The sequence below is a fragment of the Condylura cristata genome, unplaced genomic scaffold (assembly GCF_000260355.1).
Source record: "Condylura cristata isolate star-nosed mole 26May11 unplaced genomic scaffold, ConCri1.0 scaffold00008, whole genome shotgun sequence".
NCBI lineage: Eukaryota > Metazoa > Chordata > Mammalia > Eulipotyphla > Talpidae > Condylura > Condylura cristata.
In genome coordinates, this window is record NW_004567109.1 from 13,936,541 (window position 1) to 13,953,466 (window position 16,926).

Here is a 16,926-nt window from a genome sequence, read left to right on the forward strand (position 1 = left end):
ACTTACACTGTATAAATCAAAGAAAACAGTTTATCAAGTGAGTTTATTCAGTCTGTATGTCATTTGCTCTAGTCATGAAACAACTCCAAGGTTTTTAATGAGGGGGGAAAATAGTGAGGTGGTTTTGAGTTCATTTTGGTGGAATTGTTAGGAATGGGAGATTTGCAGATTTGTTCATCTGTCAAAACAAAATGGGAAAATATTATTATACCTTAGGAGTATTTTCTAGGAATCCCATCTGTTTTCATCCTTGGTATTTACAAATTAAGAATATCTTCTAAGTATTTCTGAAGCATATGAGCATTGTCTGCATTGTTATAAGTTTTATGTATTAGTATTAGGTCTCAGATTTGCATTAATAATTTTATTGGATTAAAAAATATTACAGGTATTTCTAGAAATACATTAAAGATGATAAGAGTAAAATTTAGTATAAGTTGTAATTATGCAGTTGCTATTAGTGAAGCAAAATTGAAAGCAAGATTTACTACATGTTGTAATAGTTAAAAGGGAGGCTCCGGCATCAGACTAGAGGATACAAGTCACAGAACTCACGCTTTTGCTTTATTAGTTTCCTTCTCTGTATAATGAAGAGATTAATATCCACCTCATTTGGGTATTATAAAAATTAAGACATGTAAAGCTCTTAAAACATTGCTAGGTATATATTAAGTACTCAGTAAGTATTAATTGTCATTACTCAGTTAATAAATGAACAGTGAAGGCAAAGAAATCCTATATATCTTAATATCATTAAATTTATTTATTTTAGAAATACCGAAGGAGTTAAATTACATTGTCTTTTAGGAAGAGGTTTTTAACTGTTTTCCCTCCCTTTGCTTAGTGTGGGGAAAAAAAAATCTTTGTCTTATTTTTAGTTTGCATTTTAACCGGTGCTTATTGAATTTGAAGATCATAGCATTTATACAACAACATGTGACAAAGTTATTTCTAGATTTAGCTAAAATTATATTCACTGAGATTATGAATATAACTGATATAAATTGTATGCAGGTGTTTATCTACATGTGAAGAAAAATAAAAATAAATTACTACTGTTAATAAAATTTCAAGGAAATATTGTTTAAAGGTGTGAACTACTTTAGTCCTTTTGGAAGCTAGTGTTGACAATTAAACACTTGTGGATAAAGGTTTATTTGCTTACACATGTTTCTGCATGTGTAGTAGAATTTTATTTGAATGGCCTTTCCCTATCCTGGATTTTTTATTTTTAATGAATACAAGAACTGGGGTACAGGCTAGAGGTGTGTGGGGAGAGGGTGAGAGGATTCACCAGAGACAGAGTGGGGAGCAGAACAGGCTGACTGACTGATTCAAATACACTGCTGAGGGGAGCAGCAGGTGAGACAGGAAAGGCCTATTGCACAATGTGGGTGGCTTGTTGGCCAGGGTTGAACTCTTGCTACAATGGCTGCCTGAGAGCTACATAGTGCTGTGCTTTTTAACCCTTTGCACCGCCAGGGAGGCCTGAGGACTTTTTTTTTTAAGTGAATTTACATTTACAGGATTGCACCAGTCTTTACCTAGGGTACCTTGGATACGTTGTTAGCAATGTATCAGTTTTTAATATTTATTCTTTCATTCAGCAAATTTTTTTTTGAAACTCTGCTGTTGCCAGGTCCTAAGTTGGCATATATTGATAAGTAAAAACTACAGTGTAGTAAAGATGGTAAGATCTGGAGCTCACTAGTATGTGACTAATTAACTATCATCCTAGACAAATTACTTTAACTTCTCTGGCCTCAGTTTCTTATTTGATAATAAATAGCAGTGTTTTCATGGCTATTATGAGGGTAAAATGAATTAATGTAAATAATACTTGTAGAACAAATAACTGGTCTGGGTCATTGTAATTACTATTTAAATGTTTGTTACTGCTATAAGACAAACATGACACCTGCTGTGAGGACTTTGATGGAGACAAAAGTTAGTAAATATAAAATGTTTATTTATTATGATAAATGTTGTTAAAATGGCAAGCAAGGTACTAACGTGAAGAGTAGAGTAGGGTAGGATAGTTGATGAAGACTTCTCTGAAGAGGTCACACTTAAGACAACCATGAAGGATGGGAAGGTACCCTTTTGGAAAAACATTCCATATCTAATGCAGGAGCCAGATAATTAAATCCTTTTCCCTAAATGCTAGCTATGTATTTTTTTTTTTTTGAGAGAAAAGAATTACAAGGATTAATTGAGAATATTGCCTAATAATTGCCCCAAGAGGGCCCAATTTCAGTCTCTCTCATGCTTCTTTACAATTAACATGATTGGTGCCTGGCCAAAAGTAGTTAACTGGTAGTTATAGACTTCCCCCATTACATACATTGCTTTCTGCCTTAAAATAGGTGCTAAGAATCCCTCTAATCTATTCATAAAATTTAGAATATGTGACAAATCACATCTCATTTTGCAATTCATAGGCTACCTTGCTAAAATTGAGAAGCATGGGGTAGGGATAGTAAAATTTTGATTGATTTTAGTACTATGTAGTGACATACCCAGGAAGAATGTATAATACTGAAGAATGTATAGTACTGAAGGCAATCAGTTGGTGCCAGAAGCTATCATTTACAGATTTGAGAGTAGGGATTCTATCTGAAGATGGGATTCTACTTTCTAGTACAAGATTCTGGAATAGCAATCTGCAGATGTTTTAAGGGATCATAATGTCTTTTCTAAGAAAAATTATTTCACCTTAGTGAAACTTATTTGCTTTAACAGTTTTTTTGCTTCAGGTGGTGTTTTTTATTGGTAACATCATTATAGGTTAAATTATATATATACAGGCCCTCCCTGTATATATAAGAAGCTTAAGCCACTTCTGCATGAGTTCAATTCCCGCCTGCCCCAGAGGAGATCCACATGGCGTGGCAGACCTCTCCTGACCCGCCCACTGCTCCCCTCAGCAGTGTACTTCGTTTATCTGCCTGTTTTGTTCCCCACTCTGTCTGTGGTGAAGCCTCTCACACTCCACATCTCTGGCCTGTACCCCAGTTCTGTATGAATAAATAAATCTTTAAAAAATAAATTATATATATACAGGATGTTTTGTGAAATGTGTTACTAATTTTATGTTGTTGATAAATAGCCTGCCCAGGAAGAACAGAGAGAAGATACAGATTTTGAAACTAAGGAAGGAGGAGGAGTTGAAGATTGCTCGAAAATAGAAGTAAAAGAAGAAGGCCCTGAGTCAAAAGCAGAAAGAGAACTAAAAGCTTCCCAGAGATCAACCAGAAGACACAGAAATATGCACTGCAAGGTTTCTCTGCTGGATGACACAGTTTATGAATGTGTTGTGGAAGTGAGTAGTAGTTGTTTCTGATAGTTGGAACAAGTACTGTATGGAATTCCAGTAGTTGGAACTCTTTCAGATTATTTCATTTGGGTTGGGTAAGTGGTGTCATGGCCTGAAATAAGACTGAGTGTGACTGTTTCTATGGGCTGAGACATTAAGTTCTCTCAGAGGTACTGAGCACTGATTGTGCCACTGGAGCCACACCAGAGTTAAGTGAGCTTGTAGGAATGGAGATGTAAGATGATTAATGGGTCTTATTTTAATCTCCATTTTTTTTCTGAATCTGCCAGAACTTGTGAATTGAGCATGTACTGTTTTTATCATCAAAAACAATTTTGCTTAAAAAAAAAAAGGTTTGTTGTTTGTAGAACAACAACTAGATTTTCCATGTTAGCCTCAATTTCTTTATTTTTCGTTTTTTTTGTTTGTTTTAAGATTTATTTATGCTTACAGAACTGGGGTATAGGCCAGAGGTGTGATGAGGTGAGAGGATTCAGCAGAGACAGAGTGGGGAGCAGAACAGGCAGATCTATTGAAATACACTGCTGAGGGGAGCAGCGGGGGGGACAGGAGAGGTCCGCTGCGCCGTGTGGGTCAGCTCCCTGGCCGGGAATCAAACTAGTGCTCAGTGGCTGCAGTGCTGCAGTAGCTTTGTAGTGCTGCACTTTAACTCTTCGTACCACCAGAGAGGCCTTGCTTAGCCTCAATTTCTGATCTTAGGTTCATCTATTCCCATAATTGTATTTGTTAAGAGAAAATTTACTATCCTTTTCATGTCTGCTTTCACATATATAAACCTTAATGTGTTTTCTTAGCCCATGAGATAGCATATAAAAAATTTAAGTCAAATAATGACATTTCTTAATACAAGCACCCAAATATGGCAATAGTTTGGGTTTCTAGGTTAAAAAGAAATGAAGATTATTGGAGCAACAGGTTAAAGTGCAGCACTAAGCTGTCCTGAGCCACTGCAGCATGAGTTTGATCCCTGGTCAGGGAGGTAGCCCACATGGTACTCACAAAAAGAAAGTGTGATTTTTAGGATAAGTGGGTGAGGGAAGGAGATTCTAGATGGAGGAAAGTTAGAATTTTGATTTGAATTGTAACGCTATTTCCAAGCCACTTAAGTGTATTACATATTTACAAATTAAGACACAGAATTTTGTTTGTCTACATTGTTCTATTTACTTTCTAAAGCCATCTGAAAGTGTTAATAATTAAGGTGAAAGAGAAAACTGGAAAATAGCATTTTATTTAGTTATGAATACAGGAATAAGAAGAACCTCAGCTAAAGTATGTATGTCTTTGCAGAAGCATGCCAAGGGGCAAGATTTACTTAAGCGAGTGTGTGAGCACCTTAATCTTTTGGAAGAAGACTACTTTGGTCTAGCCATTTGGGATAATACAACCTCAAAGGTGAGGAGACTGCTCCTTTTGTGATATAAGTAGCTAAAAAATGTGTTTAAAATCATTTTTCATTGTTAAAAATGTATTTATGTGTGCCTCTCCAAAACACAGTGTACTTAGAGTTTTCCAGTCTTTTCTTGTTTCTCAATATTCCCTCTAGAATTAACATTTTGAAGGAAAGAGATGTTCTTTCATCATAGAGGCAAATTATCAACTCTATATTTATAAAAGACAGGGAAAATAAAGACACAAGACATCCTGATTAGAAAATAGCTACAAATAACTTCTGTATGCAACTTGAATTATATCTCAATGCAGTAGGTTCATAGCAAATATTCTTGTTGGGAAGATGGTCTAACAATATTATAAACTATTCTTATAATTGGGGAGTAATATTATAAAAGAGAATAAAGTTCTGTTATTATTATTAAAACAGTCTACAGCAAATCTGTTTTCTTCTAGCCTAAAAGGAAACCAGTATTTAACTTTTTTTAAAGATTTATTTTTTTATGTTACAAGAACGACGGTACAAGCAAGCATTGTTGGGGGAGAGAGGATTCACCAGGGACAGAGTAAGGAGCAGAACAGGCAGATGAACTGAAATACACTGCTGAGGGGAGCAGCAGGCAAGTCAGGAGAGGTCTGCTGTGCTGTCGGTTACTCTCTGGCTAGGAGATTGAACTCCTACTGCAGTGACTATATAGCTTCATAGTGTTGCGCTTTAACCCTCTGTGCCACCAGTAGTTATGTTTTGAAGGAAATAAAAGAAAGAGCAAGAGCATAGAAGAGAGAAGAAAGGTTAAAAGTCAGGCATTTAATTCAGAACACTTAAATTATATCCTGGGCCAATTAACTGAAAACTACATACATTTAAAAATCTAATAATGAAAACTAGTCTGACATGGCCCCTCCTCATGTAGCTTACAGTTTAGTGTGATGAGTGTTATACAAAAGGAAGTACAAGATGTCCTGGGAAGTTAATGCCACAGAAATCTTCCCTGGGGAGGTGATGCCTAACCCAACATCTCAGCAGAAAGAAATCGGCTTGAATGAAGACTTGGAGCTGAGAAAGTGGCTTTCGAGGAACCAAGAGCCATATAGCTTGGTTAAGCAGTAGGAGTGAAGAATCAAGTGATAGATAAATCTAGACAGCTCCATGGGGGCCAAGTCATGGCTAAAGAGTCTTGTGTCAGCATACTCAAGCCATTGTAGTTGTTTGTTTTAAGATTTATTTATTTATGCATACAGAACTGGGGTACAGGCTAGCAGTGCAGGGGATGAGAGGATTCACCAGAGACAGAGTGGGAAGCAGAACAGGCAGATCCAGTGAAATACACTGCTGAGGGGAACAGCAGGCGAGACAGGAGAGGTCTGCTGCACTATGTGGGTCAGCTCCCTGGCCGGGGATCGAACTCAGTGCTGCAGTGGCTGCGGACAGCTTCATAGTGCTGTGCTTAGCTTCATAGTGCTGTGCTTTAACCCATTGTACCACCGAGGGCCTTGTAGTTGTTTCTTTTTCCTGAATTATTTATGTTTATTAACAATTGCAAACCCTACCTATTGGGTTACTAGAGTTAGACAGTGTAAACCAGAAGACACGGGATTGCCCGCTGCCCAAACAAAACCTCTGTGTGGAATGTACCAGTAGTTGCCTAGTAGTTTGCAGTGGCTTGTTCCTTCTATGAATGAATCTTGACTCAGACAGAAGAAATGTGTCCACCAGCACTAGGTTAATTTGTACTTTCAGATGTAGCTTTATTCTCTGCCCTTAAAGACTCAAACCAGCTTAATCTGAAGCCTCTAGTTTTTATTAGGAAGGGAAGATTGAACATAGTGAAAAGTAAAAGAATAGCCATAAAACAACAGTAAAAAACTTTATGAGCTATAAATTTTTCCCATGAATCAAGAAAAATATTCTGAAGAGTATTTCATGTTACATACATGAGAGATAAAATGGAATGTTTTTATATGGGGGGGGGCCAAATTTGGCAAGTAATTAAGGATCCTGAATGTAGCCTATAAATAAAATATAAATCACCTCGTTTAGTAACTAGAAATAATTTTTCCATGAATCAAACATACTTAGATTTGTAGAAGCTGACTCATCCAGCCATTCAGTGTAGGAAATCCTTTCCACTTGCTGTTGAGCTTCTGGAGCTGCATTTTGAATTACAGCACTGTTCTCTTGGTACAAAACTTTCAGCTGCATTGAAAACTTTTCACCACAAAGTCTGTTGCCATCCATATCCTATCAGCAAGTTTTATTTCCTTTATAGTAGTTTTCACTATTTCTAATGAATGGCGTTAAATTGCTTTACTTACATTCATTTATATATTGAAATGTAAAGTGTTACTAACAGTGCCTAGTATAAAACTGAACAGCAAACATGGCTGTCTTTTAAAAAAGGGAGAGGAGAGCATTATAGTTATGTTAGATAAAATGTCCCTGGAAAAGAAAAACTGGTGTCTCTGAATCATAATCTAGCTTCAACTTCCTGGTAGTTTTAGAAGAACCCCCTTTGGGGACAGCAGTGGGTAATGAGTTCTGTGGAACAATAGGGCTTATCATAGTCTGAGCATCTGGCAGGTCTGTAGTACAGGCTAGGTTCGTACAGGATATCCAAGAGGAACATAGTCATAGGCTGGTCTATATTTTCTGCTTCTAAGTTCATCGTGGCTGACTTCCAGCTCTCGGACATAGGCCAAAAGAGAGTTTTTCTTTCAGTTAAGTGAAGACCTTTAATTGATCCAAGACACAGAGCACAAAAAGGAAAGCATGAACTTTATTTGCACCTGCCTTAGACAGGTATTGTGCAAAAATGAACCTAAGGAGAACTTGCTTAGCATTGTCAGGCTAAAGGACTAGCCAGCAGCAAAAGCCATCTTGGTGATGACAATTCTGCTTCCATATGCTGTTTCTTGAGTCACACTTCTCTAGTCTATCAATAGTCAGGTTGCCCTCTCTGTTTTACAAATAGTTGCCTCGGTTTTTCACCTGTGCGTGGGATGGAGGGGAGCCCTGTGTCTTCACTTGTCTGCCATCTTGCCAGAACTCACATTCTGAATCTTGTATCTTTGTCTGACCTTCCTTCTCCCCCACCCTTTATAGAATTAAACTAGTAGAATCTTTTCTTTTTTGATCTTTAGTACTTTTGAGGTTCACAGTTATTAGTGTGGAGTTGATTACCACCATTATTCTGGGATAATGTCTGTAGTCTTGATTGCAGGGTGGCTCACACACACACAAAAATTGCCTTTGTCCATGGACAAACCCAGTTGCCTGGCTGAGCGTGGTAGGCACTTAGTAAAAGGTTGAAAGAATGATACATTGTGATATTTTAGAGAATAACTACTATTTACTAGTTGTGAGTTAGGTTAATAAATTCTTTCTCCCTTTCCTCACTGATAAAATAGGAATGGTAATGAAATCTATAAAAAATGGTGCCTAGCATGTAGGAAGCACTGAATAAAAATTAGATTATTGTTTCTGTCGTATGATAGTATTATTTAAAATGAAATTACCAATTGACCAAAGCCTTTGCTTAAAATACCAGATTTTGGTGTCATAGTTCAGAGACACTCTCTGGACACACATATTCAAGATGAATAATCTCCTTGATCTTGTCTCAGGTAATATATACTGGAGAGCAGCATACTTCTTACTTAAAATTAATGTAGCTAGCCAAATTATCTGACTTCACATTAGTTACCAATCTCTATATATTTGTGGTCAAGATATTAGCCACATTTCTAGATACTCTCTCTGGAAGTATTAGGTATTCACAAAATGATTAAATCTATAAAGCAATTAATGTTTGTTAGTCATTTCTGTCAGTCTGGAAACACAAAGGCTGTTGGAGCTGTAAAGGTTCTTGAAGCTTAACTCCATTTTAGAGAAGGGAGAAAACATGGCACTCTCCAAGCCACAAGTCAGTTCAGTCCCAGAATTCCTAACCTGCTGCCTCTTCTTAAGTGGTTTTCTTTCTCAGTCTTTTGTTCCTCTTCTTCTTTTTATTAATTTTCTCTTTACTATTGCACTTAATTTTGGTTTTTGTTTCCTACCTACAGAATTAGTTCTTCATATTGTGGGGAAAATATGACTGACATATAAGAGAGAAAGATTTTATCCCCTTTCCATTTCCAGTCTCTGGTGTCTTCTTCTCATGTATGTAAAGGTTTTTCCTGTGTATATATAACTTCTTAAGAGTTTATAGATCTGAGTGTTTTGGTTGTAAACAACTGGATACCTTTAGCAGAGAGGAAAGTTAAAAGAATTGACTTTTTCCTCACTTGGAATGGCTCACTTGCTCCCCTTAGGCTTCCTGCCAAATTGAGTCTAACACGAGAAAAAGAAAAGCAGTCAGAAGCAAACTTCTATGCCCTTGAGAAATTTATTGCCACTATGAAAAAAGGTTATATGTGTTAGTTGTTCCTAATATTTTATTACTGCTTAGAATTATTTATGAATAAATCAAGGATTTTTCCCTGTAGGAAAAGTCACATTAATTCCTACAAACCTCTTTCTATCTGACTTCCCCCTCCAGTCCCTCTGTAAGCAAAAAATTTGAGCTCTTCTGGTAAATAAATTTAAAATTAAGAGTTAATTCAATGCAATAATTATTAACTAGTAAAAACCACATACCAGATGCTGTGATGACACAGAAAATTTGAACAAAACTGGAGGTCAGAGTTGGAGGAAAAAATACCATTTGGGTGATGTCAGTCCTGATTATAGAGCACTACTAGTCTTTATAGAAAATAAAATATGTTGTTTAAGAATTTTATATCTATTAACTCATTTAATCTTTACAGTAACTCTGAGCTAGGCACTGCTACTCATATCTCATTTTATAGGTGGGGACACTGAGGAACAGGCTTGCCTAAACCTCTCAGCTGTGGGAAAGGGGTAATGAACCTAGCATGCAGGCCCAGCTGCCTGGTCTCCCATTTCTCTGCTCAAGACTATTGTTTTATCCGAAGTGAGTGTAAGAATATCAGAGATGTAACAGGTTGACCCGGAGGTCAGTAATCAGCTTCTGGTACCCTGGCTTGTGTTTTGGAGCTCTGTGTGAATGCGTTGTTGGTTTTTTCTTTTTCTTTTTAACAGACATGGCTGGATTCTGCCAAAGAAATAAAAAAACAAGTTCGTGGTAAGTGAATACAACCCTTTTTAGAGCTCTTTCATTCTCTCAGTGGGTCAGAGAATTTCCACCCATCTTCTAGTTGTGAGTCACTTTAGACTCCTTACTACATAGATGGCTTTGAAATTGCGATAAAATCTCCCCCTGGAAGGAGGGATTCCATAGCAGAAAGATATAGCAGAGGTGGTAAGATTTTTTTTTACAACTGGGCAAAGTTGGGGACTATAGGAATGGTTGAGAAACAGAAAAAGAACAAAGATGAGAAGAGAAAAATGCTACATGGGTCAGTTCTTGAAAGAGTAGTGGTTGAAACTTTAGTGGCCGACAATTGGTTTGCTGCTCAATTCTGTTTCTTTCTGATGGCTCGCAACTATTGCATCCAGTCTTTTCTGTCTCTATAGTTTTTTTTTTTTTTTTTTGGTCTATTTTCAACAGTCTTACAAATTGAAATACAGGACACTGAAAGGAAAGCAAAAAAATATATTGAAAAATAAGAATTCCTTGTATATGACCACTCACTTAATTCCAAATCCTGTAGCAAATGTTACTACTGAACACTGCTGATGTTCTGAATAATATTTCTAGGCCTAAAAGGTGTACATTAATATATTGTAGTCCTAGTCCCAATGGGGATAGCCAAGGGTAGAGACACACCCCTCCCTCATCCCTGTTTATCAGTACATGTCCTTTTAGTAGTTTATTTTTGAGAAACTTCTAGGAACTGAAATAGACATTACTCATCATGATTAATAGGTTTTAACTTTCATGTGAAAACAAAATTTTTCATTGACTTCTTATGGTGAGATGTTTCCCTATATATGGTTTATATTTCTCAAGATTAAGAAACAAAATGCTCTTTTGGACTGGCTTTCCACATTGCTCCTTGACTATTGAAATTTGTTTCAAAATATCAGTTAGAGCGAAAAATCTCCAGATTATTTGAGACATTACAAGAAAAAAAAACTTAAGGCTCTTTTTAATTAAAATGCTTTTAGTATTCAGTATTACTCAGAAGAAAATGATTGTACAAAAACACTCTTTAGGAAGAAAAGGGAGTTAAAAAAGAGTTTATAAGGGGTAGAGAAGAATACTAGGAGATTATCTTCCTGTTAAAAAATCTTTTCCCAAGAAAAAGAACACCATTAAATGTTTGTCTTTTTTTTGTGAGTCCTCAGTCTAAACATCTTTTTCTTTTTAAAATAAAAATGTATTATGCATAGCATGAAAATATTAAAAGACCTCACGGAGAGAAAAATATTTTGAATATTTTAGATAGTGCTAATAATCAGAAATTTAAGTATGAGCATAAAATTCTTTTGTGTTTATTTTTACAGGTATCCCTTGGAATTTCACATTTAATGTAAAATTTTATCCACCTGATCCAGCACAATTAACAGAAGATATAACAAGGTAAATCATTTATTAATAGTTAAATATACAATAAGTAATTCTTATTATTATAAGCTCTGGGAATTTATTCAGAATTGAAGAAAAATAATGAGTGATTAAACCTGAGGTTGAAAGTTTGAAGGAATATGATGTGCTATTAAGTCTAAGATAGAAAGTTTCTGGTTTCTTCGAGATAATGAAATAAGCAAACCTAAAATCCTTTTAGACTGGCAACTCTCCCCATTGCTCCCTAACTGTAAAATATTGTTTCAATTGTAAGTTCGAGCAAAAAATGTCCAGTTACTTGCCAGACTTACCTAGAGGAAATTGGCAGGAGAATTAACCTTGTTTATCTATCATGGGTGTTAATGTCAAGGTGTAGACAGGAACACGTATAAACCCACAACACTCTCCAAAGATCAAGTTCTATTTTTTTTTCCCTTAAATACTCCTTTTGCATTATGTTCTCTCTTATGGGGATCAAAAAGTCTGATATTTCAATGTTGTTTCTTTCTGTCACTCTTTTAAAGTGTATGATTAGGAAAATGAGCCTCATAAACTGAATTTTCCTCAATAATTTTTGAACCCACTTAATTTAGGAAATGAATTGTGTACTCTGTAAAGGAAGCTTACTGATTTCTTTTAAGAAAGCTGCCTTTATTGGATCCTACATAAATATCAACAAAAAAGAAAATGGGAAAGCAATACATATATTGTAAAGAGTAATACTGTACAGAGCTGTTACATCCATAACATCTTGCTGAGGGCCTTATTTATTGTAGATGTCTGGTGAATGTTTATTAACATTGAATTGAAGTGTTGGTTAAGAAAGTGTTTTATATTTAAAATTTTTCTGTTTAACTGTCTGACTTCAGACACTTTTAAAACCTCTGGGTCTCAGTTTTCTTATCACTTGAGGGAATAACTCAAATAAGCTCTTTATATACTGAAATGTCTGCACCATTTTTAAAGATTATTTTTTGTAATCTTTAGTACATTCTTGAAGTTGTAATGCCATCTCTTTTAGTTATTTCAGTTATTTCTTTAGTTATTTTAAGCCATTTCTGTTTTGTAGATAATATTTGTCTCTTAAGTTGCTAGTTACTCACTTTCTTCATTGAAGCTTATTATATAGAAAATAAAACAAATCTGTAAAAATAATTGCTGATCACCAACATTTTAGAGATATTTATGATTCTGTGACTTGATTGGCATTGCTGTCTTAAAAGAAACTTTTATGTAATGACTAATTATTATAGGTAGCAAAAATGATTATTGGGCCCTCCCTGGTGGTGCAGCGGGTTAAAGCACAGCACTGAGAAGCTAAACCCACTTTCGCATGAGTTCGATTCCCACCTGCTGCCTGCCCCGGAGGTGACCACATGGCGTGGCAGACCTCTCCTGACCTGCCCGCTGCTCCCCTCAGCAGTGTACTTCATCGATCTGCCTGATCTGCTCCCCACTCTGTCTCTGGTGAAGCCTCTCACCGCCCCTGAGCCTCTGGCCTGTACCCCAGCTCTGTATGCACAAATAAATCTTAAAAAAAAATGATTATTGATGTTTATACTATTCAACACCTTACTATAACCCAAACAAGAATATGAGTAATTAATACAGGAATTTTCCATTTAATCGTATCTTCCAGTTTTGTTTTGTTTTTTTGTTTGTTTGTTTGTTTTTGGTAAAAGACCCCTAAGCTGGCCAACTCAGTGGGTTAGGACAAGTGCCAATGAGATCAGGGGCATCAGTGTGAACAGCCTGCTGTCAGAGAGCATCTGACATGTAGGGAGGGTGCTCCATAGTTTGTTGGGCTGAACTGTGTTACCCTGATCTGAAGGCCCCAATGAAGCGCACAGGTAGAACAGTATTACGAAGATGATAGTGTGTGGAAAGCTGCGTGCAGCTTAGTTTCTTGGAGGAGAAACATAACAAAAATGTTCATGTTTATTGAAAAGCATCTTTGTATATGAAAGTATCTATGCATTTGTCAAAGGAGTATATAGAAAAGAAAGAGCCCGATTTTGGAGTCAGATGGCCTTTATTGCAATCTGACACTGAGCAAGCTTACCCTTTGGGGTTGCCCTCATATGTATGATCTGGTAATGGTACACACCTCACAAGTTTTTTTGTGAAGATTAGATCTAGTTATACATCTATGCATATATACATATCTATATATTTGTAGATAAATAATTTTTATGTGAGATATGTTATATTGTGTCTCATCTTAGTACTAACATACTTAGCACACTCAATAGAATAACTTTTTTTCTTTTTATCTTCAGTCTTTTCCCAACTTTTCCTTTCTTTCTAAATAATTTTCCAACCATAAGCCCAACATAATTTTTTTCAAAGATTTATTTATCTATGCATACAGAACTGGCCAGAGGCGCAGGGACGGTAAGAGGATTCACTGAGAGACAGAGTGGGGAGCAGAATAAGCAGATTGATGAAGCACACTGCTGAGGGGAGCAGTGGGCGAGACAGGAGAGATCTGCTACACCATGTGGTTCACCTTGCAGACTAGGGATCAAATACTGAAGTGGCCGTGGCTAGCTTGCAGTGCTGTGCTTTAACCCGCTGTGCCACCAGGGAGGGCCCTCAACATAATTTTTTTAAGTGCTTTAAGTGGGAAGTTTAAAACACAGAGAAAGGAAAAAACATAGTATAGTTTTTTAGTACAATGAATAATAGTAAAATTAACAACCAAAGACCCTCTGTTTAGATTGAGCAATTATTATCTCAAATTTACTTAATTTCTTTTTTCCGCCCTCCTCTTTCCTCCCCTTTTCCTTTTTTTCCTGTATTTTCTTATTGCTGTTGCTGACATGATAACACACTTTTTCTTTTTTTGTCTGTAGGTATTATTTATGTCTTCAGCTCCGACAGGACATAGTTGCAGGCCGTCTGCCCTGTTCCTTTGCAACCTTAGCATTGTTGGGTTCTTACACCATCCAGTCTGAGCTGGGAGACTATGACCCAGAGCTACATGGGGCAGATTATGTCAGTGACTTTAAACTGGCCCCAAATCAGACCAAGGAACTTGAAGAGAAGGTCACAGAACTGCACAAATCATACAGGTAAATACATCTCCAGGGCTTGTTTCTTTGTTTTGGCAATAAGTTTCAGACCTTGACCTGGGTTTGATGCAGTGTTTGCTTTAGCTAGAATGTAGTAGTCTGAAAAAAGTCAGTTGGAGATCAGTATTCTCTCTCAATTCTTTGGACAAGTTTTTTAAGCCCATTGAACCTCATTTTTTTCTCAGCAGAGTAAAGTGTGTTATAAGAAAAACAAATATGGTAAAACACTAAGCACATAGTCAGGTACATCGTAGGCACTCAATGAATGGTAGCTATTATTACTGTTGTCTTTTTTATTTACCCAAATTTTAAACATACTGTGCTGTATTTAGGTACTTTGAGGTCCCTAGAGCAGGATGGCAGAAGGCTGCTGAAGCCCTTGGAAATATTTTAGAGTCTATATCAAAATCATTGCTCTTCTTCATGGGAATAAGTGGTAATGTTGGGAGATCTAGTTCAGTGATCAAGAGGGATGGCTTGCATCAGACTGAATGGGGCTGAAATCTTGGCTCTGCTTGGTCCTAGACTTTTGACCTTGGGTAATTTACTCATCTGAGCCTCAAGTTTCCTTATGTATCATGGAAATAACTACCTCAAAGGAAATAGAGTAATTGATAGGATTAGAATAAATAATTATGGACAAACTTAGTCTTATACATAATAAAAATTCAGTACATGCTAGCTAATTTTAAAGTGCCACGATAATTTGTTTTTTCCTACCATAGTTACTGAGTGATTTACTATAACTAAACTTTATAAGCTATTTTAGCTTATTAATGTGAATGTCTGATCTTAAATTACTGAGCTTTGTCAACATGAGTTATGTTATACTACAAAGCTAAGAGAAAAATCCAGAGTGCTCCTAGTAGGCTCTCCAGGATAATAACAAATATTCTGTCTAGCCATTGCTCCATCCTGTTTCCTCAGTGTGGTTGTAATAGGACCTGCATGGACTGGGATACTTCAAATTAGACTAAGGGCTCCCAATTCCAGGTACCTTAATGTCCCTGTAGGTTCCAGTCCTTCACTCACGAAAACCATAAAAGCGCTTATACCTTTGCCTACAATCAACATGTCAAGAGTCTTAAAAGTACTACCCTACTTATATGGGGTCACTTTGTTTCCACAGAGAACTGCCCACGTTTGGCTTTCAAGTGTGAGTGTGGACATGTCTAGGACCACTAAATACACCACTTGTACCTTGCCAGTGATTGTAACTGAAACACATTATTAAATATTTTTATATGTATTCTGATTATGAATCTAAATACATGTATCCATATACATATAAAAACAAGTAATAGAAAGAAACCATCAATTGAAATATGCTGTGAGAATGATAGGATTAAAGGGGAATGAATGATCTTTTTATTTTCTAATAGTTTCAAATAATTTATATTAACTTTTAGTAGCATCATCTTTGGACAGTCAGTAAAGCAGTAAAAGGAAATATTTCACCGCTTCTGTGGAGCCAAATAGCAGAAAGCAGTGGTATCAGATTGTGACTAATACCATGTATCTTTGATGACATTTTAAAAAAAGATTTATTTATGCATTTAAGAACTGGATACAGGCTAGAGATGTAGGGGGTGAGAAGATTCACCAGAGACAGAGTGAGGAAAGAACAGGCAGATACACTGAAATACACTGCTGAGGGGAGCAGCGGGTGAGACACAAAAGGTCTGCTGCGCCATGTGGGTCAGTTCCCTGTCAAAGGATCCAATGCCATGGCTATAGATAGCCTCATAGTGCTGTGTTTTAACCCCTTGTACTGCCTGCCAGAGAGGCCCTATGATGAATTTTTAGTGGCTATTTAATCATAATGGGGTCTCAGGTTTGAGGGAACTTTATAGTCTAGCTCATCCAAAGCTTGCTTTGCCTTTGTATCACAAAAGGCAATCATTGCAGTCCTAGTCAGTTTTTCAAATAAAAGTGGTTTTCTCATTTAAAAAAGAAAAGCTGGCAAATTTCATCTCACAAATCATGTAATCATTGCAATAACTAAAAGCAGCTCATTGTGTGTCTATTGTTATGTAATAGGTAACTAAGCATGATATCACCTTTGCTCTCTATAACCACTCTCAAAGGTGTTTTGCAGACCCCTGGTGTCTTCCAGATTTCTCCAGGGGGTCTGTGAGGTTAAGATTCTTTTCATGAACTAATCAAAACCATCAACCGTTTAGCAAGGTAGCAGGATATAAAATCAACACACAAAAGTCAGAGGCCTTCCAACACATAAACAACCAGTCAGAAGAAGCAGAAAATTTTTAAAAATCTCCTTTTCAATTAAAACAAAAATAAGCAAATACCTTAGGAATCAATCTAACAAAAGAAGTAAAAGACCTATACAAAGAAAATTACAAAACACTGTTAAAAGAAATACAAGAAGACACCATGAAATGGAAAGACGTCCCCTGCTCATGGATCAGGAGAATTATCATCATCAAAATGGCCATCCTGCCAAAAGCAATATATAGATTTAATGCCATCCCAATAAAAATCTCAATGACATTCTTCAAAGAAATAGAAAAAATATTGATGAGATGCATATGGAACAACAAAAGACCTCGAATAGCCAAGACTTTCATGACTA

General features: G+C 36.4%; 1 protein-coding gene across 11 annotated transcripts in view; it reads left to right on the forward strand.

The window, feature by feature from the left end:
• EPB41 (erythrocyte membrane protein band 4.1) overlaps nt 1-16,926 on the forward strand; it is a 139,877-nt gene that overhangs the window by 62,081 nt on the left and 60,870 nt on the right. For all 11 annotated transcript variants that reach the window (XM_004678700.2, XM_012722354.1, XM_012722356.1 and 8 more), the window contains exons 3-7: nt 3,110-3,322; nt 4,628-4,732; nt 9,831-9,873; nt 11,199-11,274; nt 14,115-14,333. In XM_004678700.2, coding sequence (XP_004678757.2) covers nt 3,269-3,322; nt 4,628-4,732; nt 9,831-9,873; nt 11,199-11,274; nt 14,115-14,333 — 497 coding nt within the window. In that variant the 5' untranslated portion in view covers nt 3,110-3,268. The remainder of the gene's footprint in view (nt 1-3,109; nt 3,323-4,627; nt 4,733-9,830; nt 9,874-11,198; nt 11,275-14,114; nt 14,334-16,926) is intronic.